The 16,727-nt window shown below is 45.2% G+C and overlaps 1 protein-coding gene and 1 non-coding gene across 4 annotated transcripts in view; one reads left to right on the top strand and one right to left on the bottom strand.

Moving 5' to 3' along the window:
* Nucleotides 1–965: 965 nt before the first annotated feature.
* Nucleotides 966–16,727, top strand: part of Colq (collagen like tail subunit of asymmetric acetylcholinesterase) — a 58,437-nt gene continuing 42,675 nt past the window's right edge. For all 3 annotated transcript variants that reach the window (XM_047531485.1, XM_047531486.1, XM_047531484.1), the window contains exon 1: nt 966–1,117. In XM_047531485.1, coding sequence (XP_047387441.1) covers nt 1,012–1,117 — 106 coding nt within the window. In that variant the 5' untranslated portion in view covers nt 966–1,011. The remainder of the gene's footprint in view (nt 1,118–16,727) is intronic.
* On the bottom strand, nt 6,434–6,516 carry Trnaa-agc (transfer RNA alanine (anticodon AGC)). Its single transcript has one exon. It is a non-coding gene; the product is annotated as a tRNA-Ala (tRNA).

Genomic DNA, 16,727 nt, shown 5'->3' with positions numbered 1-16,727 from the left:
CAGGGGAATGAGAAGTTGTGCTCCATTTGTGTACAATGGGTCAAAATGCATTCCGCTGGTATATATAATGTATACTTAGAACAAATGGAAAAAAAAAAGAGGCAAGGGGCCTATGTTGTATAAATTAAAGCAAAACGAAAAACTGGATTATTTTAATTTTTTCAGTGCTGTAAGGTTCTCTATAACACTCTATAAACTCATAAAAGATCTACATTTAAGGACGCAGTAATTTTTATTTGAAGAATTTTGTCTAGCCAAAGATCAGGTTAGTGATGCTGTTTCTCTGAGTATGGTTGGATCTTTCACTTTCCTATCCATTTCCTGTTTCATTTATGTTACTTTGCATGGTATTGAAGTGTGTGGCTACTGGAGAGAGACTTTTTCATAGGGAACACTATTAGGAAATACAAACTCCCCTCCTTTTTATTGGATGATGAAAAAAAATTTGAGGTCAACTTTCCATTTTGTCACACAGTGGCTAAAACTGTCACACACTGACAGCAGAGGGGTTCGTCTCCAGAAAGTTTAAGTTTGAGTCAGGAGAACTGATTCCATGCTGCTGTGGTTCACCTCAATTCCAGGCAGGTAGACCATGGTAGATAATCAATTAGGAACTCTATCTAGTGAACATTCAAGACTTGTTTGCCTTTTCATCACCTCTTCAAGAGCCAGTTACTTCAGTATCCTAAAAAGAAGATTCTGACATCTTAATTTGAATGTGGGCATTTGATCCAGTGCTTGAGATAAATATAACCCTGTGTAGTACGGAGAAGGTTGAATGGGAAATGGTTGACATTCTTTCTTGGTAAAGGCATGGGAAAGGAGGGAGGGGGGAGAGAGAGAGAAAGGAGGGGGAGAGGGAGAAGAGGAGAGGGAGAGAGAGAGAGAGAGAGAGAGAGAGAGAGAGAGAGAGAGAGAGAGAGAGCGCCAGCCCTGAAGGCAGAGCAGAGATAAGCGGGGCTCCACAGCAGCCCTGCCTCGCTAACTTGACACTTGCCAGACCTGGCCAGCATGGTTGTCCTGAATCCAATGACTCTGGGAATTTATCTTCAGCTTTTCTTCCGCTCTATCTTGTCTCAGCCGACTTTCATCAATAGCGTCCTCCCGATCTCAGCAGGTAAATGATGACCAGCACTGTCCTCTCTCTCATCTGTCAGGGGGCGGGCGGGGGAAGGAAGATCGTTTTGCAATGTGTCCTGGTATTTCTGCCATTCACTCTTGGTGGAGGGAGGTTGGGAGGGAGGTGAACACCCCAGCCGCTTCCTGTCACCCGAGCTTGTCTCAGAAGCCCCTTCTGTCCTTGTTCCTATGGCTCCCACTCAGCTGCTCAAAACCAGAGACTTAAAAAATTGTTTCTGCTTCCCCCACCTCTTCTCCCATTTGCTGCATGATTTCATTTGGGTCAGGAATCTGGGGGTGCTTAAGAGACCAGGGGGTGCAAGTGAGAGAAAAGCAGAGTCCCAGATGTTTCTATAAATACCTCTCCAACCTGCTCCGAGGGGGGCTCGCCTCAAGGGGATGTTGCGGAATAAACAGGAATCTGTCCAAGCCTTGGCAGCATGGGTGGCCAGGACAGTCCTACTGCAGGGACGGGGAATCCAGTGGATCTTCCTGGAGGCCAGGGGCCCCTCGCAGCCTCAGGACTGGGTGTTCTGCTTCTTCAGCCCCACCTATATCCTGTTGTGCTTTCTTCCTGGGTGGAACTTCCCTTCAACCTCAGATGGGGCATCTAGGGGTCCTGGGAGAAGGAGGCTTTCCTGAGGAAAGTGGAGGGGCGCCAGAGGGACCGAGGGCCTGCGGCTGCACATGTCTACTGGATGCAGGGCTGAGAGATTTGAAGACGGGGCTTGGTCTGCCGGCCTGGTCATCTTTTTGAGGGCACCAGGCATTGCCCTTGTCCTGCCTGACCCAGGGGCAGGGGAAGTATTGGGTTACTGATGTGTCCTCTTTAAACCTTTCTGAGGAAACTCAAATGTCTCTGGAAGGCATGAAGGAGGTAGGCAGACCCCAGGCCTTGCTCCCTGTCCCCTCACAGTCCCCACCAGCTATCCCTGGCTCTCCCCATCCCAGGAAACTTCAGACAAGCCCTTCATGGAGTCTCATGTGTACCTCCATTGAGGCTGGAGTTTCATTGTCATTGCCTGTGAAACACCAGGAGGGCCAGGCATGCCGGGCGCTCACGAGGGCCTGTCTCTGCACCAGTCCCCGCCACTGTCCATTCATAAAAACAGCCCATCAGCAAGTTGTGCTGCCAATGTCTCTAAGTCCTAGGGGGTGACTCAGCCGGGTATGAGGCTAATTATAAAAGTGTGAGGAACAGAAGAAGGTGAAAGGGGGACCTGGGGAGAATATTGGAAGTGGAGCTATGCAAGAAAAGTGCATGATTGTGTCACTGTGAGTGTTGGTCGACACACCCCTTGCAGATTCAAATTGAGAACCAAACTTCTTCTGGGTCCAGTGGGTCATTATTCTACTATTCAAAGGGGAGCTTTGACAGTTAATTCGGGCCAATTCAATGGTACTTCTTCATCTTGTTTGGGTTAGAGTTTCCTTTGAAAATCTGCCAAGGATTTGAGGCTTAGGAATGAGGGAGCTCAGATTTCTGGTTCCGGTCCTGCTCAGAATGGGCTTTCTGACTTCTGTGAGAGTTGGCAATGCACTATAAGCACTGTGTGGGCAGGACTCTATCTTGTGCAGTTTCAGTGGTTCCCAGATATAGAACATGACTGACACATAGGTGCTCAAAAATATTTGGTAGATGAACAAATAAAAAACTTCTCTCACTGGGTATGGTGTTGCATGCCCATGATCCCAGCAATTTAGGAGGCTGAGGCAGGAGGATCACAAGTTTGAGACCAGCCTTAACAACTTAGCGAGACCCTATCTCAAAATAAAAAAATAAAAAGGGGCTGGGAATGTAGCTCAGAGATAGAAAATCCTGCAAAAAAAAAGACAACTGTTAGGTATATCTTTGAATGATTTCCATTGGACATGGCAACTACTAAAAATGTCAGGAGTCCTACATTTACAGCATCATCTTAACCATTTACTGGGTCATAAGTTATTCTAACACTTATGGGCTTAAAATAACAATCATGCTGAGCTTGATGCCACATGCCTATAATCCCAGCAGTTCAGGAGGCTGAGGCAGGAGGATCACAAGTTTGAGTCCAGTCTCAGAAATTTAGTGAGGCCCTAAGCAACTTAGTGAGACCTTGTCTCAAAATAAAAAATAAAAAGGGCTGGGGCGTGGCTCAGTGATTAAGCCCCCCTGAGTTCAATCTCTAGTACCAACAACAAAACAAAACACCACACAATCATTTTTTTGTGGAAGTTCATGTATTTGCGGATCAACTAAGGGTCAACTGGTTGGGCCTGGCATGGGCTCATTTCTGTCTGTGGGTTGACTTGGCTCCAGTCTTCATTCACAGATGTAGCTCAGTCATTGTAGATTCTGGAATATGAAGGCACAGACCCAAGGATAATAATAGAGAGGGGCAGGCCTTCTCCACAGTTAAACATATACAACTGTCAAAGTACCCTTGGGATAGATGCAGCATCACTCGCACTTTCATAATAAGGAAATAGAGGATCAGAGAGGTTAAGGAATCTGCCCAGGGTCACAGGACTGGTGAGCTGGACTAGAATCCTATCTTCTGCTTCTGAGTCCAGGGCTTTTATCAAATCCATTTATGGCCCTGGATCAATAGTGATACAGGCATGTAAGGCCCAGCAGACTACCCTCCTATCCTCTGGAAACCCTCTTCTGAATTCTCTATTCTCCTATTACCTTCTCAGGTGCAAAGTTCTAGCCAAAAAGTGGTTGTTGCATTATATTAAAATATATATGACTTGATATGGCACTGATTTATCTCTTTTTTGATGATATTTTCATTTTAATAGAGATGTTTTTAGTGAGAGGCATTTAAACCATGGTGTTTGGTGGGGATGGAGACCTCCCCAGGTAACCTCACTTCACAAACCTTCTCTTCAAGGCACTGTGACCCAACCGATCTTATTCGCACTTATGGCTTCCCTTTTCCAGTACAGGGTTTCCCACAGGCAGGAACTCTCCAGGTGATGTTTGGGTGTAGGTCTCAGAAACCAGATGGTGAGAAGACCCAAGTCCAGCCCTGAGGAGTGAGATCATGTGGCAGGATGTGATTTCTGTCTGGGCACTGTAACCTTCTGTTGTGACTGGGATGTGACCAGGGCAGCCGTCTTGTAGACTCTATGGCCTAATGTCCACCTCCCCTCCCCCGACCCAACACACTCTTCTGCCTGGAAGCCAGCCAGACCATCACTTGGGAACCATCCGTGTTCTTGGCAGTAGATTATGAGCCATTTATTTGTGTCTGACACTGATCAGCTATTGTTTAATGTCCCGTAATGCACTTGCCAACCATCTCCTCCGATTTAGCTCCCCATTTCCTCTGGATAATAAAATCAGAGAAGGCTCTTAAATTAGAGGACTCTTAGGGGTCCCAGGCATCCCGCCTCATCTCATCCCCAACCTCCTCATGAAGCGATGGCCTCCCTCCAGCTCAGACACAGAAAGAGTAGGTGTGAGAGGAGGGGGCATCTCCCCTGTCACCCTGTGGGAAGCCTCCACAGGCCCACGCCTGCTTTCTTCAGATCCACAATCATACCAAAACAGATCAGAAAGCCCATCTGGCTTTGATGAGATAGCCAGTAAGCTGGGGTCTTGTCTTCTTTAAATGCAACTCACAGTCACAAGGATGACCAGTGTTGCTCTTATGGCTGGGACCAGTGAAACCCCCAACTCCTCATTTTACAAAACTTGTATAGCTTACAGTTGTATCTGCTCTTCACAGCAGCCCTTTCCTTAAGGGGTCCTGGGTTCTAATCCTGACTTTCTTGGATATGTACTATGCAGTGGTGGTGAGGTCACCTCATTTTAGTGAACCCCAAGTTCCTCATCTGTACGATGGGTCTGAGAGATTCTGTCTTGCAGGAGAGCTATGAGGATTCATTAACACAACTAAGATTTAATAAGTACCAACTATGTGCCTGGAAGGAGGTTGGAGCTGTGTCCAGGTTGACCTGCTGGTGACAACCTTCACACTAATTCCTAAATGTACAGGAAAGGGGGAAGAAGAGGAGATTTTTAAAAATTGCTTTAATTGCTCACATTTAAGAGTTGAATGATTTAATATTTTGAAAAAATGTATTTCTGATATACTAAGCCATGTGTGGTGGTGCACACCTGTCATCCCAGCTAAGGGCTAAGGCAGAAGAACTGCAAGCTTGAGGCCAGCCTAGACAATTTATCAAGACCCTGTCTCAAAATAAAATAAAATGGTGACTCAATGACAGAGGATTGACCTAGCCTGCATGAAGCCCTGAGTTCTAGCCCCAGGGGTAACTTCTGTGACTTCTGGTACTCAGAAGTGAAATGGGGCTAATCCTAATTTTATTACCAGGGCTAGGGCAAGGAAACAAACAAACTTCTCAAAAATCAGACAATCTGTCTGTCTTGGCCAAACTTTCTGGTACGGTGACACTCTTTGGAATATAGTGGTTGGTAGTGACTTGGCTCCAACTCACAAGTTGCCACCACACTCTCTTGTCTTATACCTCTTTCCTAATTACAGTCTACTTATTTGAACCCTCTAAGCATGTGACACTTTGGCCCCTAAGTCCAGGAACCCTGCTGGCTTGGCCCCTGTTCCCGCTTTTTTAGCAACCTCTTAGACTTCCCTCCAGAATTCCAAATTTCTGCACAGCTCAGCCTGGAAGTCAACATCCTTGATCAGTGGTTCTCAAACTACAGTGAGGGTTCTCAGCCCTGGCTAGAAATTACTTGAGGTGCTTTCCAAAAGCCTAGCATTCAAGCTGAACAGACTAATGAGAGTAGAATCATGTGCGATTAGGCACCAATAGTAAAGTCCTCCTGGTGATTCAAAGGTTCCGGCAGGGTGCCACTGAACTACAGCCAGCATTGACATCCCCTGGATGTCTTATGGAAATGGAGACTACAGGAACCCACCCCCAGGAGATTCCGATTCAACAAGTCTGGGATGGGGCCCAAGAGTCTGCACTTCTAACAAGCTCTGGGTGCTGCTGATGTTGCTGGTCCAGGGACCACACTTTGAGAACCACTGCTCCTAATATAAGAAATCACTTAAGAAATTACTTCAAACGGTGGCTTAAAACAACATACCTCTATTCTCTTCAGCTCTGGAGGTCAGAAGTCTGAATCCAGTTTCACACTATAGAAATCAAGATGTTGGTGAGGCCCAGCTCCCTGCCAAGTCTCTAGGGAAGATTCAGTTTCTGTGCCTTTTTAGCTCTAGGCTGCATTTCTTACATTCTCTGGTTCCTGTCCCCTTTCTCTTCAAGCTAGAGTGTAGCATCTCGTTTGGGGGCCAGGGTGTCACTTGCCTTCTTTATCAATCTCTCCTGCTTTATTTGGAGCGGGTAATGCTGGGGATTGAACCCAGGGCCTCATGCTTGCTAGGCAAGCACTCTACCACTGAGCCACAGTCCAGCTCCTAAACTTCCTTTATATCATCATGTCTACAATGTTCCTTTTTCCATATTGGGTGACATGTGCAGGTTCCAGGGATTCGGATCTGGAGAACTGTGGGTCTCCCACAGTGATCTTTTCCACTCAGTAAACCGACCACTTGTGTTTTGTTGAGGTGACATCAGAATCAAAGGTGCAGGTATAAGTACTGCCTTTGGTTGGATTCTTTCCAGAAGCAGACCCTGAGACAAAAATTGGGAGGCAAGTCATTTATTTAGGAGGTGATCCTAATAGGACAGAAGAAGAGTCAGGCAGAGAAGAGAAGGCAGACACAGGGTGTGTTCATGAGCAGGTTACAGCTCTGGGCTCATCTCTCCTGGGGACCTCTGGGAGATAGGGAGCTGGAATATTTATCCACCAACTCCTGGTGACGCGACTACTCTCTTCTTCCCGCCTGCCCCAAATGACTTCCCGTGGCCACAGAAGTTCTAGTCACAGATGTCTTTGGCAGGAGGTTGGAAGCATAGGTAGAATTGATGGATGTTGAGGGACACCAGGGAAGTGACAGCTCTGCTGTAGATCCTTTAAGAGACCAGGTGTGGTCCTACCAGCCTTTAGACACTTTCCTGTCTTAAACTGTCCCCTCTGGCAGCAGCAGTTACAGCTCAACATTCCTTCCCTGCAGAAATTGGGGTTCAGTTGACACAGGGAACCAGCACGAACAATAATAAAGCTACATTTCTTTGAGCACTTTTATCTTTTATAGGTTCTTTATGCCTATTATTTCTAATTTTCACAACAATGTCATAAAGTAGCCATTAGTATCTCCATTTTACCCAAGAGGAAACTAACAATCAGAGAGGTACAGTCACTTGCCTACAGTCACACAGCATCAGGGTTGAATTCCATATCAGAGCTTTTGAATCCCCAAATCACTGCAGATTCAGAATCGAAGAGTGGTTAGGGATATGGCTTCTGGCACCACCCTGCCTGTGTTCAAATCTTGTGTCTCCCCTTTCATTGTGACCTTGGGCAAATTACCCACCCCGGGCCTCAGGCTCCTCATCCATGAAATGAAGCCGAAAGTAGGATTTAACGCAAAGAGAAGTTGTGAGAATTAAGTGGGTTAGTTACAAATATAAAATACTTTCAGTAGTGCCTGATGTAGGTGTGACATCATTGCACATTCTCTGACATTATTTCCAAAATCTCACTGTGTTTCTACACATGCCAAGAGGTCATGATTTCTCCCACAATTCATTGCATCAAAAGGCAAAAAAACTCAAATACAAACCAAAATAACTTTTTGCTTGAAATACCCAGTGAATTAAAGCAAAAAGAAGAGATTCTGCTTTGGGCCACTTTGCTTTTGTAATTCAGTCCCTAAAGAAGAATACGCTGCCTGAGGAAAGAGGTTCTCCGAGTGGTGACGGGTTTCCCCAGATGACTTTAAAAATACACCTGGCCCTCTTCCATCTCGCAGCTCCATTCAAGTCCACACTTACCTCTCCATAGCAACCAACAGAAACACGGGGTGGCGTGTGTTTGGGAGCTGGTGACAGCTGAAGAAGTCTGTGACTGCTGCAGTCTTGCACAGTCAACCAGCTGGCGGGGGACAGGGGGATGCAAGGCAGGACAGAGGAAGCTCTAACGAGAGTATGCAGGCTCCACTCCACACCCTCTTCTCATCTGTGCTGCCCACCTTATCTTCTTGGTATCCTGAGAAGTTTGGAGAAAGTTCCAGAAGCTTCCCTGCTGCAGAAACTTCTCCTTAGCATGGGACTTCTTGGGGGCAAGAAGGGGGGGAGGGGGTGATAATGGCCATCCTACCTGGCCACCTGGGGTTCTTCTTCCTTCACCGTGACCCAGGGTTCATTCAGTGTTCAAACTCATCCCCTCTATAAGGGGCTTTTGGCATGGATCATTGTCATGGAAGGTTGAAAGTGGACTTCCCCTTTGCGTCTGAGCAGGACCAACTCAGTTTCCAAGACTTCACAGCAGTGGACCTCATGGTGACCCTCAGAAAGCTTCCAAATTCCCGATGGTCATACAGAAACCAAATTCTCAATCATTGAGTCTAGTGTTCTGGATTCAGGGAGCCTCCAGCAAGGAACACCCTCTTCCCTCCTATCTGACTTTCTGGGAGCTGCATTGGGCACAGTCACATTAGGGAAAGTTAACAGTGAGACACTGTCCTCCAGGTCTGGAGCTCAGCAGGGCCCTGCAGGAGTTTCCTCATGGTCCATGTCCTCCCACAGAAAGTCAGCAGTGGAAGCCCAAGATAGCTTAACAGGCCAGACGTGGTGGCTGTTGGCATCAGATCTGCTAATTTGCTGCCAGCATTATTCTGCCTCCCCCACACCACTTTACAACCCGGATTATTAGCCTGCAAACTTCCTAGCCAGTAATTGGTCCAGATTGTTAGCCCACGAACTTCCTAGTCAGTAATTGTATTATGGGGCGCAACTTAAGAACAGACCGATCACCACTGAGAAGTCCAAATTTGAGAGTCTTTATTAAGCCGGCCGGCTGACTGTCTCACACAATGCCCCAAAAATGGCTATTGGGAGAACAACTCCAACTGCAGGGTTGTAGGGGTTCTTATACTAAAAATCACATCAATCATAAGTGTCTGTTGTTATGATTCAAAATTATAAACTAATATCATGAGATCATCAACAGAGGGAGAAGTGGGTCAAAACGACCCTTACCTAGGTACAAACTAAAGAATGGTTACTACCATCCACACAATCACCGTTCACATGCTACATTGTTTAGGAGCAATAGGAATCAAAAGAGAGCAATTTTTCTTTACATAGGAATTGTCATTTTGTATTGTTAAACATGTCACACCAAGTAACTGATGATGGGGACAGAGGTAGGGTGTTCCCATGGGAGAAGCTTATTTCCTACATAACGTGGAGTCTCAGAGCAAAATGGAGTCTGTCTGGCCTAAAACATTCTCATGGAGCCAGATCTGTCAGCCCATCACAATTGGTCCAGATTGTTAGCCCAAGACTCTCCTCACGAGCCATTGGTCTATTGTTATTAGCCCGCGATATTTCACTACTTAAGAATAGCTACCCCGCCATTCTCTCTCTCTCCTCGCTTTCACTCTTTCCCTCCCTTGCTCTCGCCCCTTGCATGTGCTCGCTCTCCTCTCTCTCTCTCTATATATATATATTTTTTTTTTTTTTTCTCTCTCTCTCTCTCTCATTTTCTCTCTCTCTCTCTCACCCTGTGGGCAGACACTGCCTGTACGCTTAGTAAAACCTCCTGCGTGAGTTCCCACGTCCCGAGTGGTTTCTGGGTGCTTTCAGTGGCACGTGTCTGTAATCTCAGCACTGGGGAGGCCAAGGCAGGAGGATCACAAGTTCAAGACTAGCCTTGGCAACTTAGCAAGACCCTGTCTTGAAATAATCCTTGGGGATTGACTTAATAATAGATCACTTCTAGGGCTCAATTCTTAGTAGCCCCCATAAAAAATGAGATTTGCACTATGTCTGTATTCAGCCAGCTCTCAGTTACTGGTTGCAACAGTTATTCTGAATGGTGGAGGAAGAACTGGAATCCAGGCCTCTTGCATTCTTCCTGGGATGTTTTTATTTCCACATTTTGGAGTCTCCATCCAAAGGCTGAGTCTGAATCAGAGACAGCTTTAAACAATTTTAGCCCTAGAAATGTTTAATGCAGAATATCTGTGGCAAATGGTTTCTTACCCACACACATGAACCCCAGTTATCTGAATCAAACCACTCTGGCCCTCACTCCCTTGCTGGGTGGCCCTGAAAGCAAGAATATATCTGTTAGGCAGGCCCAGGAGTCATCTCTGCAGTGATGTCTTGCCGAGGTCCTTTTGCGCATGTTCAATGTGGGGACATTTAGTCAGGGACTGGGTTTGGCGATTTGCCTGTATACTAATGTTCTTAGAGAGATGAAGGCTAAGGCACTGAGACAAAATCCAGACACATGTATAGTGTTAGACAAACCATTTGCTCTTTTAGGGTATTCAGTTTCCTCATCTGTAAAATGAAAGTGTGGACCAGATTGCAAAGATCCCTTAGCCTTAGACTTTCTCTGACTTTGTGGCTGACAAATTCACAGACTTAGTATCCACCCAAAGACGGGGTCTCAGCTTATGTTTCTCTTCTGAGCATTGGCTGAGAACCCTGGGATTCCTGTTCAGACACCTCTGAACTTGACTGACAGCTCCATGACCCCCAAGCTAAGGGGTCTTGGCCCAGGAGTCTAATTTCTCAACACCTCAGTGTCCACAACTGTAAAACGGGGATAATAAGAGTCTTCATTTTAGATGGCAATGAGGATAAAATGAGATTTGCACTATGTCTGAATTCAGCCAGCTCTCAGTTACTGGTTGCGACAATTTTTCCAAATGGTGGAGAAAGAACTGGAATCCAGGCCTCTTGCCTTCTCCTGGGATGTTTTCATTTCCACATTTTGGAGTCTCCATCCAAAGGCTGAGTCTGAATCAGAGACGGCATAGCACATGGGCCCCGGAACTGCAGGTCTAGATGCAGGAGCCCAGCTCCCCAGGACCTTGGATGACACAGCCTGTTTCCCTCGCCTGCAAAAGGGGGACATAAAATTAGAATTCACAGAGTCATTGTAAGGATGGAAGGAAAGAGCATGGAGAGGGTTTAGCCCTGGGCATAGTGGGGTGTGTACCCTACTACATGGAGACATAACGGTACCTCGAGGGCAATGTTGGGTTTTTAAGACCAGGGACACACAGCTCACACCCAAGGACAACCCCCTGCGCATACTCAGTTCCGAGCAGAATGGCTGCTGGAGGGCAGGTCCACTCGCAGGGCTGTTCAGCGGCTGTGATGGAGAAAGCCTCTCCCTTCCCCAATCCAGGGTGAGCTGGGAAGGCAAGCCACTTCCTGTTACCCAGTTCATCATGGCGGGAGAACAGGGCCTTGCATCCACATGGCATTTGCGTTGTGTGGAATAATAACCTTGTCCCCTTCAAGATGAATTGTGGCTGCCAAGTCACCAGGACTGCCCAGTGCCAGCCTCCTGGCAATCAGGGGAAGATTATTAAATAGGAGATTTTCAAATGGAATGCCAGCCAATGGCAGCTGATTTGACATAGATGTGCAATTTTCTGGTCATTTATTCATCTGCTGTCACTTTGCATTTTGCTCAATTGGTTTTCCTAATCAGGGCAATAAGATCCTTTTGAATTGAGTCAGATCCCCCACACCCTCCTCCCTCTTCTCTTCCCCATCCCCCTCCTTCATCTCTTCCCCATCCCCCTCCCTCTTCTCAGCTTCCTTCTTCTCTTGTTCTTTTTTTTTTTCCTTCTTAACCATGAGCCACACCCCCAGTCCTTTTTTAGTTTTTTCTTTAGATACAGGGTCTTGCTAAGTTACTTAGGGTCTCTCTAAATTGCTGAGGCTGACTTTGAACTCACAATCTTCCTGCCTCAGCCTCCCAAGCCACTGGGATTACAGGCATGCGCCACTGCACCTGGTTCCTTCTCTCATTCTTTTTGACAATTGTTTAAATCTCTCTGTCTCTAAATTCATTTTACTTGAGAGCTATAGCTTTGGAGATATTTCCCATCAATCAAATGACCAGTATTTGTTGTACCTCCTAAACAAGATTACTATGTCAAAAAGCAGATTCTTAAGATGACCTGACTCGGCTCATAAGACAATTCACCAGACAACCTAAGCTAACCCCATCATCTGTTTGTGAAAATAAAATAACACAAAGGAATAATTCATTAGAAGTGAACTATACAAGTAGTTCACTTGTATTCTTGGTGCTTTCAGGAGAGCATAGCAATCAAGGAAACAAACCATGGGCAACTTCTTTGAGCCTAGTTTACTTATCTGTCAAATGGATAAAATTTCAACAACTCTAGGCTGTTTTAGACCAATGTTTAACATTTAGTAAAGTCAGTCTCACACTGTGCTATACATTGGCATGACTTTCTAGAAAGTTATTTGACAATACATGTTAAGAACTTAAAATTTAGTCAAGCTCCGTGGCACGGGCCTGTATTCCCAGTGGCCCGGGAGGCTGAGGCAGGAGGATTGCAAATTCAAAATTCAGCCTCAGCAATTTAGCGAGGCCCTAAGCAACTCAGCAAGACCCTGACTCCAAATAAAATACAAAATAGGGCTGGGGGTGTGGCTCAGTGGTTAAGCACCCCTCATTCAATCCCTGGTACCAAAAAGAAGAAAAAAATTAAATTTTTCCACCAATGCAGTGGAAAAATGGAAAAAGTACATATGACTCTACAATGTGTGAAAATATCCTCAGTCTCATTCACTATAAGAGAAACACAAATTAAAACCACATTGAGATACCATTTTTTACCAGCCACCTGGGCAAAATTTAAAAGGTCTGGCGTCAGGGAGAGTGTGTGGAAGCAATATTCTCACCCCCTGTTCAGGGGAGGGAGTGTAGATTGATGGAAACTTTGTGGCGATGAAGCAGACTACATGTGTAAAAAATTACACATGCACACCCTTGACCAGCATTTCTGTTTCTAGAAATCCTTACCCAGCATATACAGAGATGCATGCAGAAGGTTATCTTATGGCATCATTTGCACCAGCAAGTTTGCAAACCACCCAATTACACATCAAAGGAGATTAAATAAAATTTTCATTTGTATCCATACTATTTTCTATGGTTTTATAATATTCCTTCATTTGGAAGAACCAAATTTGTTCACTCTGCCCCCTTCAATGTGCAATCGTTTATGTAGTTACACAGAATAGTCTCTTAGAAATACTGTGAAGACGGGGCATGGTGGCACACATCTGTAATCCCAGCAACCTGGGAGGCTGAGGCAGGAGGAACACAAGTTTGAGGCCAGCCTCAGCAACTTAGTGAGATCCTGTTTCAAAATAAAAAATGAAAAGAACTGGGGATGTAGCTCAAAGGTAAAGCACCCTGGGTTCAATCAGGAAGGAAGGAAGGAAGGAAGGAAGGAAGGAAGGAAGGAAGGAAGGAAGGAAGGCAGGCAGGCAGGAAGGAAGGAAGGAAGGAAGGAAGGAAACCAAGAAGTATCATAGGCATAATATGATATAAATATTCTTTGAAGAAGAGAGGGGAAATATCCTATTTGCTTGCATATACATGAAATATTCCTAGACGTATGCTTAGGAAATGAAATAATGGGCTGATAATAAATCACTGGAGTTGGTAGGCTGGGGGAGAGGAGTGGGAGAGAGTTTTTTATATATACCTGCTTATACTTGTTGAATTTTGAATCACATACATGCATTAACTATTATAAACATTTATATGAACACCACTTGTGCATACAAAGCACTGTCTCTCATCTGGCACAAAATAGGGTTTTTCTGTCTTTAAAAATCTTTTAGAGTCTTATAGAGTGGCTGAGGCAGGAGAATCACAAGTTCAAAGCCAGCCTCATCAGCTCAGTAGGGCCCCAAGCAACTTAGATACCTTCCAAAATAAAAAATAAAAAGGACTGGAACTGGGGCTCAATGGTTAAGTGCCCCTGGGTTCAATTTTGGGGGAAGGAAGGAAGGAAGGAAGGAAGGTAGGAAGGAAGGAAGGAAGGAAGGAAGGAAGGAAGGAAAAGTTTGTTAGATCTCAAAACAGCCAGGAGTTTTGAGATATCAGAGAATTTCCAGAATGATAGAATCACACAGTTATAGCACTATGAAGCTTCATCTTGCCATTTGGTTCAATTCGGAAATTCTATTGCTCAATTAAATCCAAGGGGCCAGTCCCAGATTCCCTAAATTCTGGAATCCAGAAGTTCAAGTGTCTCCATGAGACCTGTGGATAGTGATGCCTGTCTATATGCACAGGCAGCCGGAGGGCTCCCTGGCACCCAGTTTTCCTCCTCCCCACCTGTTGTGGGTCCTTGGATAACAGATACTGGAGGTATAGGCAGGGGGTCTCCGAGGGAAGGGGTTAAGTGAGCCACATGGTTTGAATCACAAGTGGGGCTAAAATGTCACCATGGAAAAATGAAGGCACAGGCACACGGTGGGTGGAAACACAGGGTCCTTCCTGCAGCCACAGCTGTCAGCAGGTGTTGGAAATAATGCACCTGTTGGGCCCCATACAGCTGGAGGGTTTTGTCTCTGACCTGTGGCCAGATCTTGGCCTCCCCTGTTGAACCTAGCAGAAGATTTAATAGCGCCCACTGATTTATGCCAGTCGCTGTAATCGAATTCAGAGCTGAGGCGCGGCCAGCCGTGGGGAAGTTTCTTTATGCTCCCTGGGCTCCTAATAACATTGTCCTCCTTCCTCTCTATTTACCACATGCCATTTGGTCAAATTAGAGCTTGAACTCAAGAAAGCAGATGGCTTCCTTTAGATAAGGTCCAAAATAATTCCCTTGTAGGAAGAAAGGGGGATGGGATTTGTTTCTTTGAATATATGTGTGTTAAGTAGTCACTTTTGATATATGACTTACATAAAATAATGACAGGAAGGAGGTCATCCTCCTCTTTTCATCCTCAGGTTGTCTCTATGAGTGCGGGGGTCGGGGAAAGAAAGAGAATGTCCTTCTCATGTCATTTTGGGGATTGGGTAGCCCTCAAAGTGACTGTAGTCACCTCCTCCAAGTAGCACTGAGGCCTGAGCTCTGTGCAGCTCCAGGGACCCCTAGATCTTTGCCAACAGAGGCACTGAACTCACCCCTTCCCAGTCCTAACCTTTATGGAGAAATCTTGTGGTTCTCAGTTGCCCACTTGAAATTTTTAAATGAAAAAAAAATCTAAATATTATTATTATTATTATTATTTTGGTACTGGGGATTAAACTCAGGGGTGAGCCACATCCCCAGCCCTATTTTGTATTTTATTTAGAGACAGGGTCTCACTGAGTTGCCTAGTACCTTGCCATTACTGAGGTTGGCTTTGAACCCGTGATCCTTCTGCCTCAGCCTCCCCAGCCAACAGGATTAGAGGCATGAGCCACCAAGTCCAGATGTTATTCTTTTTTATTTTAGACACTTTCAAAAGTTCAAAATATGAAAACAATAGTTGAGGGAACACCTGCTATAGGCTGATTTGTATCTCTTCAAAATTCATGTTAGCTGTTAGATGGAGCACCCTTGCCATCAATGGTTTGGGAAGTGAGGCAGGAGGATTCCAAGTTTCAGGTCAGCCTCAGCAACTTAGTGAGGCCCTCAGCAGCTTAGTGAGACCCTGTCTCAAAGTAAAAAATAAAAAGAGCTGGAGATGTGGCTTAGTGACAGAGCACTAGCCTAGCCTAAGCAACACCCTGAGTTCAACTCCCAGTATTGAAAATTAAATAAATCACATGTTGAAGCTCTAATAATTCCAGCACCCTTCAAAATGTGAAGTGGTGGTTCTTTAAAGAGGTGATTAAGTTAAAGCAAGTCCCTGAGTATGGGCCCTAATCCCATCTGACTGGTATCCTTATAAGAAGAGGAGATTTGGATACACAAAGACACCAGGGAAGTAGACAGAGGAAAGACCACAGCTATCCATGAGCCAAGGACAGAGGCCTCAGGAGAAACGAAACCTACTGACATCTTGATTTTGGACTTCAGAGTTTCCAGAGCTCTGAGAAGTGAATGTCTGTTTAAGTCACCTAAGCTGTGGTATTTTGTTAAAGCAGCACTAGCAAACTAATACATTCCCCACATTGAATCTGCAATGGTTAGCGTTTTGCTCTGTTTACACCATTATATATCATCTTAGTTTTTGATGGATTTCAAAGTGACTTGCAGACTTTGCCCATTTCTAGAGTTAAATGGAGAAGGCAAATGTATATTTGATTGATGGTCACCACTACACTTAAATAAACCCTCTCCATGACAGAGAAAATAGGCCACCAAGATTGTCAACTCATGGGAGTTTACAGACCAGGAAACAGGAACCCAGAGATGAATAATCGTTAAGGTTTGATTAGAAAGACATGACTGTGGATCTTGGTAAATGGCTCCACCCCAGCTGGTTGAGACAATGACTCTAATTCCTTTAGATGCCATTTTCCTGATGTTTCCTGCTCATTTTTTTCTTCTCTCTTTTTTTTATTGTTTGTTCTATTTAGTTATGCATGACAGCAGAATGCATTTTGATTCATTGTACACAAATGGAGCTCAACTTTTGGTTTCTCTGGTTGTACATGATCTAGAGTCACAGCATTCATGTAATCATACATGCACATAAGGGGAATGATGTCTGTCCACCATCTTTCCTTCCCCCCACCCCCCCTCATTTCCCTGTACACAATCCAATGTTCC

Source organism: Sciurus carolinensis, chromosome 17 (genome assembly GCF_902686445.1).
Source record: "Sciurus carolinensis chromosome 17, mSciCar1.2, whole genome shotgun sequence".
NCBI lineage: Eukaryota > Metazoa > Chordata > Mammalia > Rodentia > Sciuridae > Sciurus > Sciurus carolinensis.
Note: the sequence above shows the minus strand (reverse complement) of the source record. Positions and strands in the feature narration are given on the sequence as shown.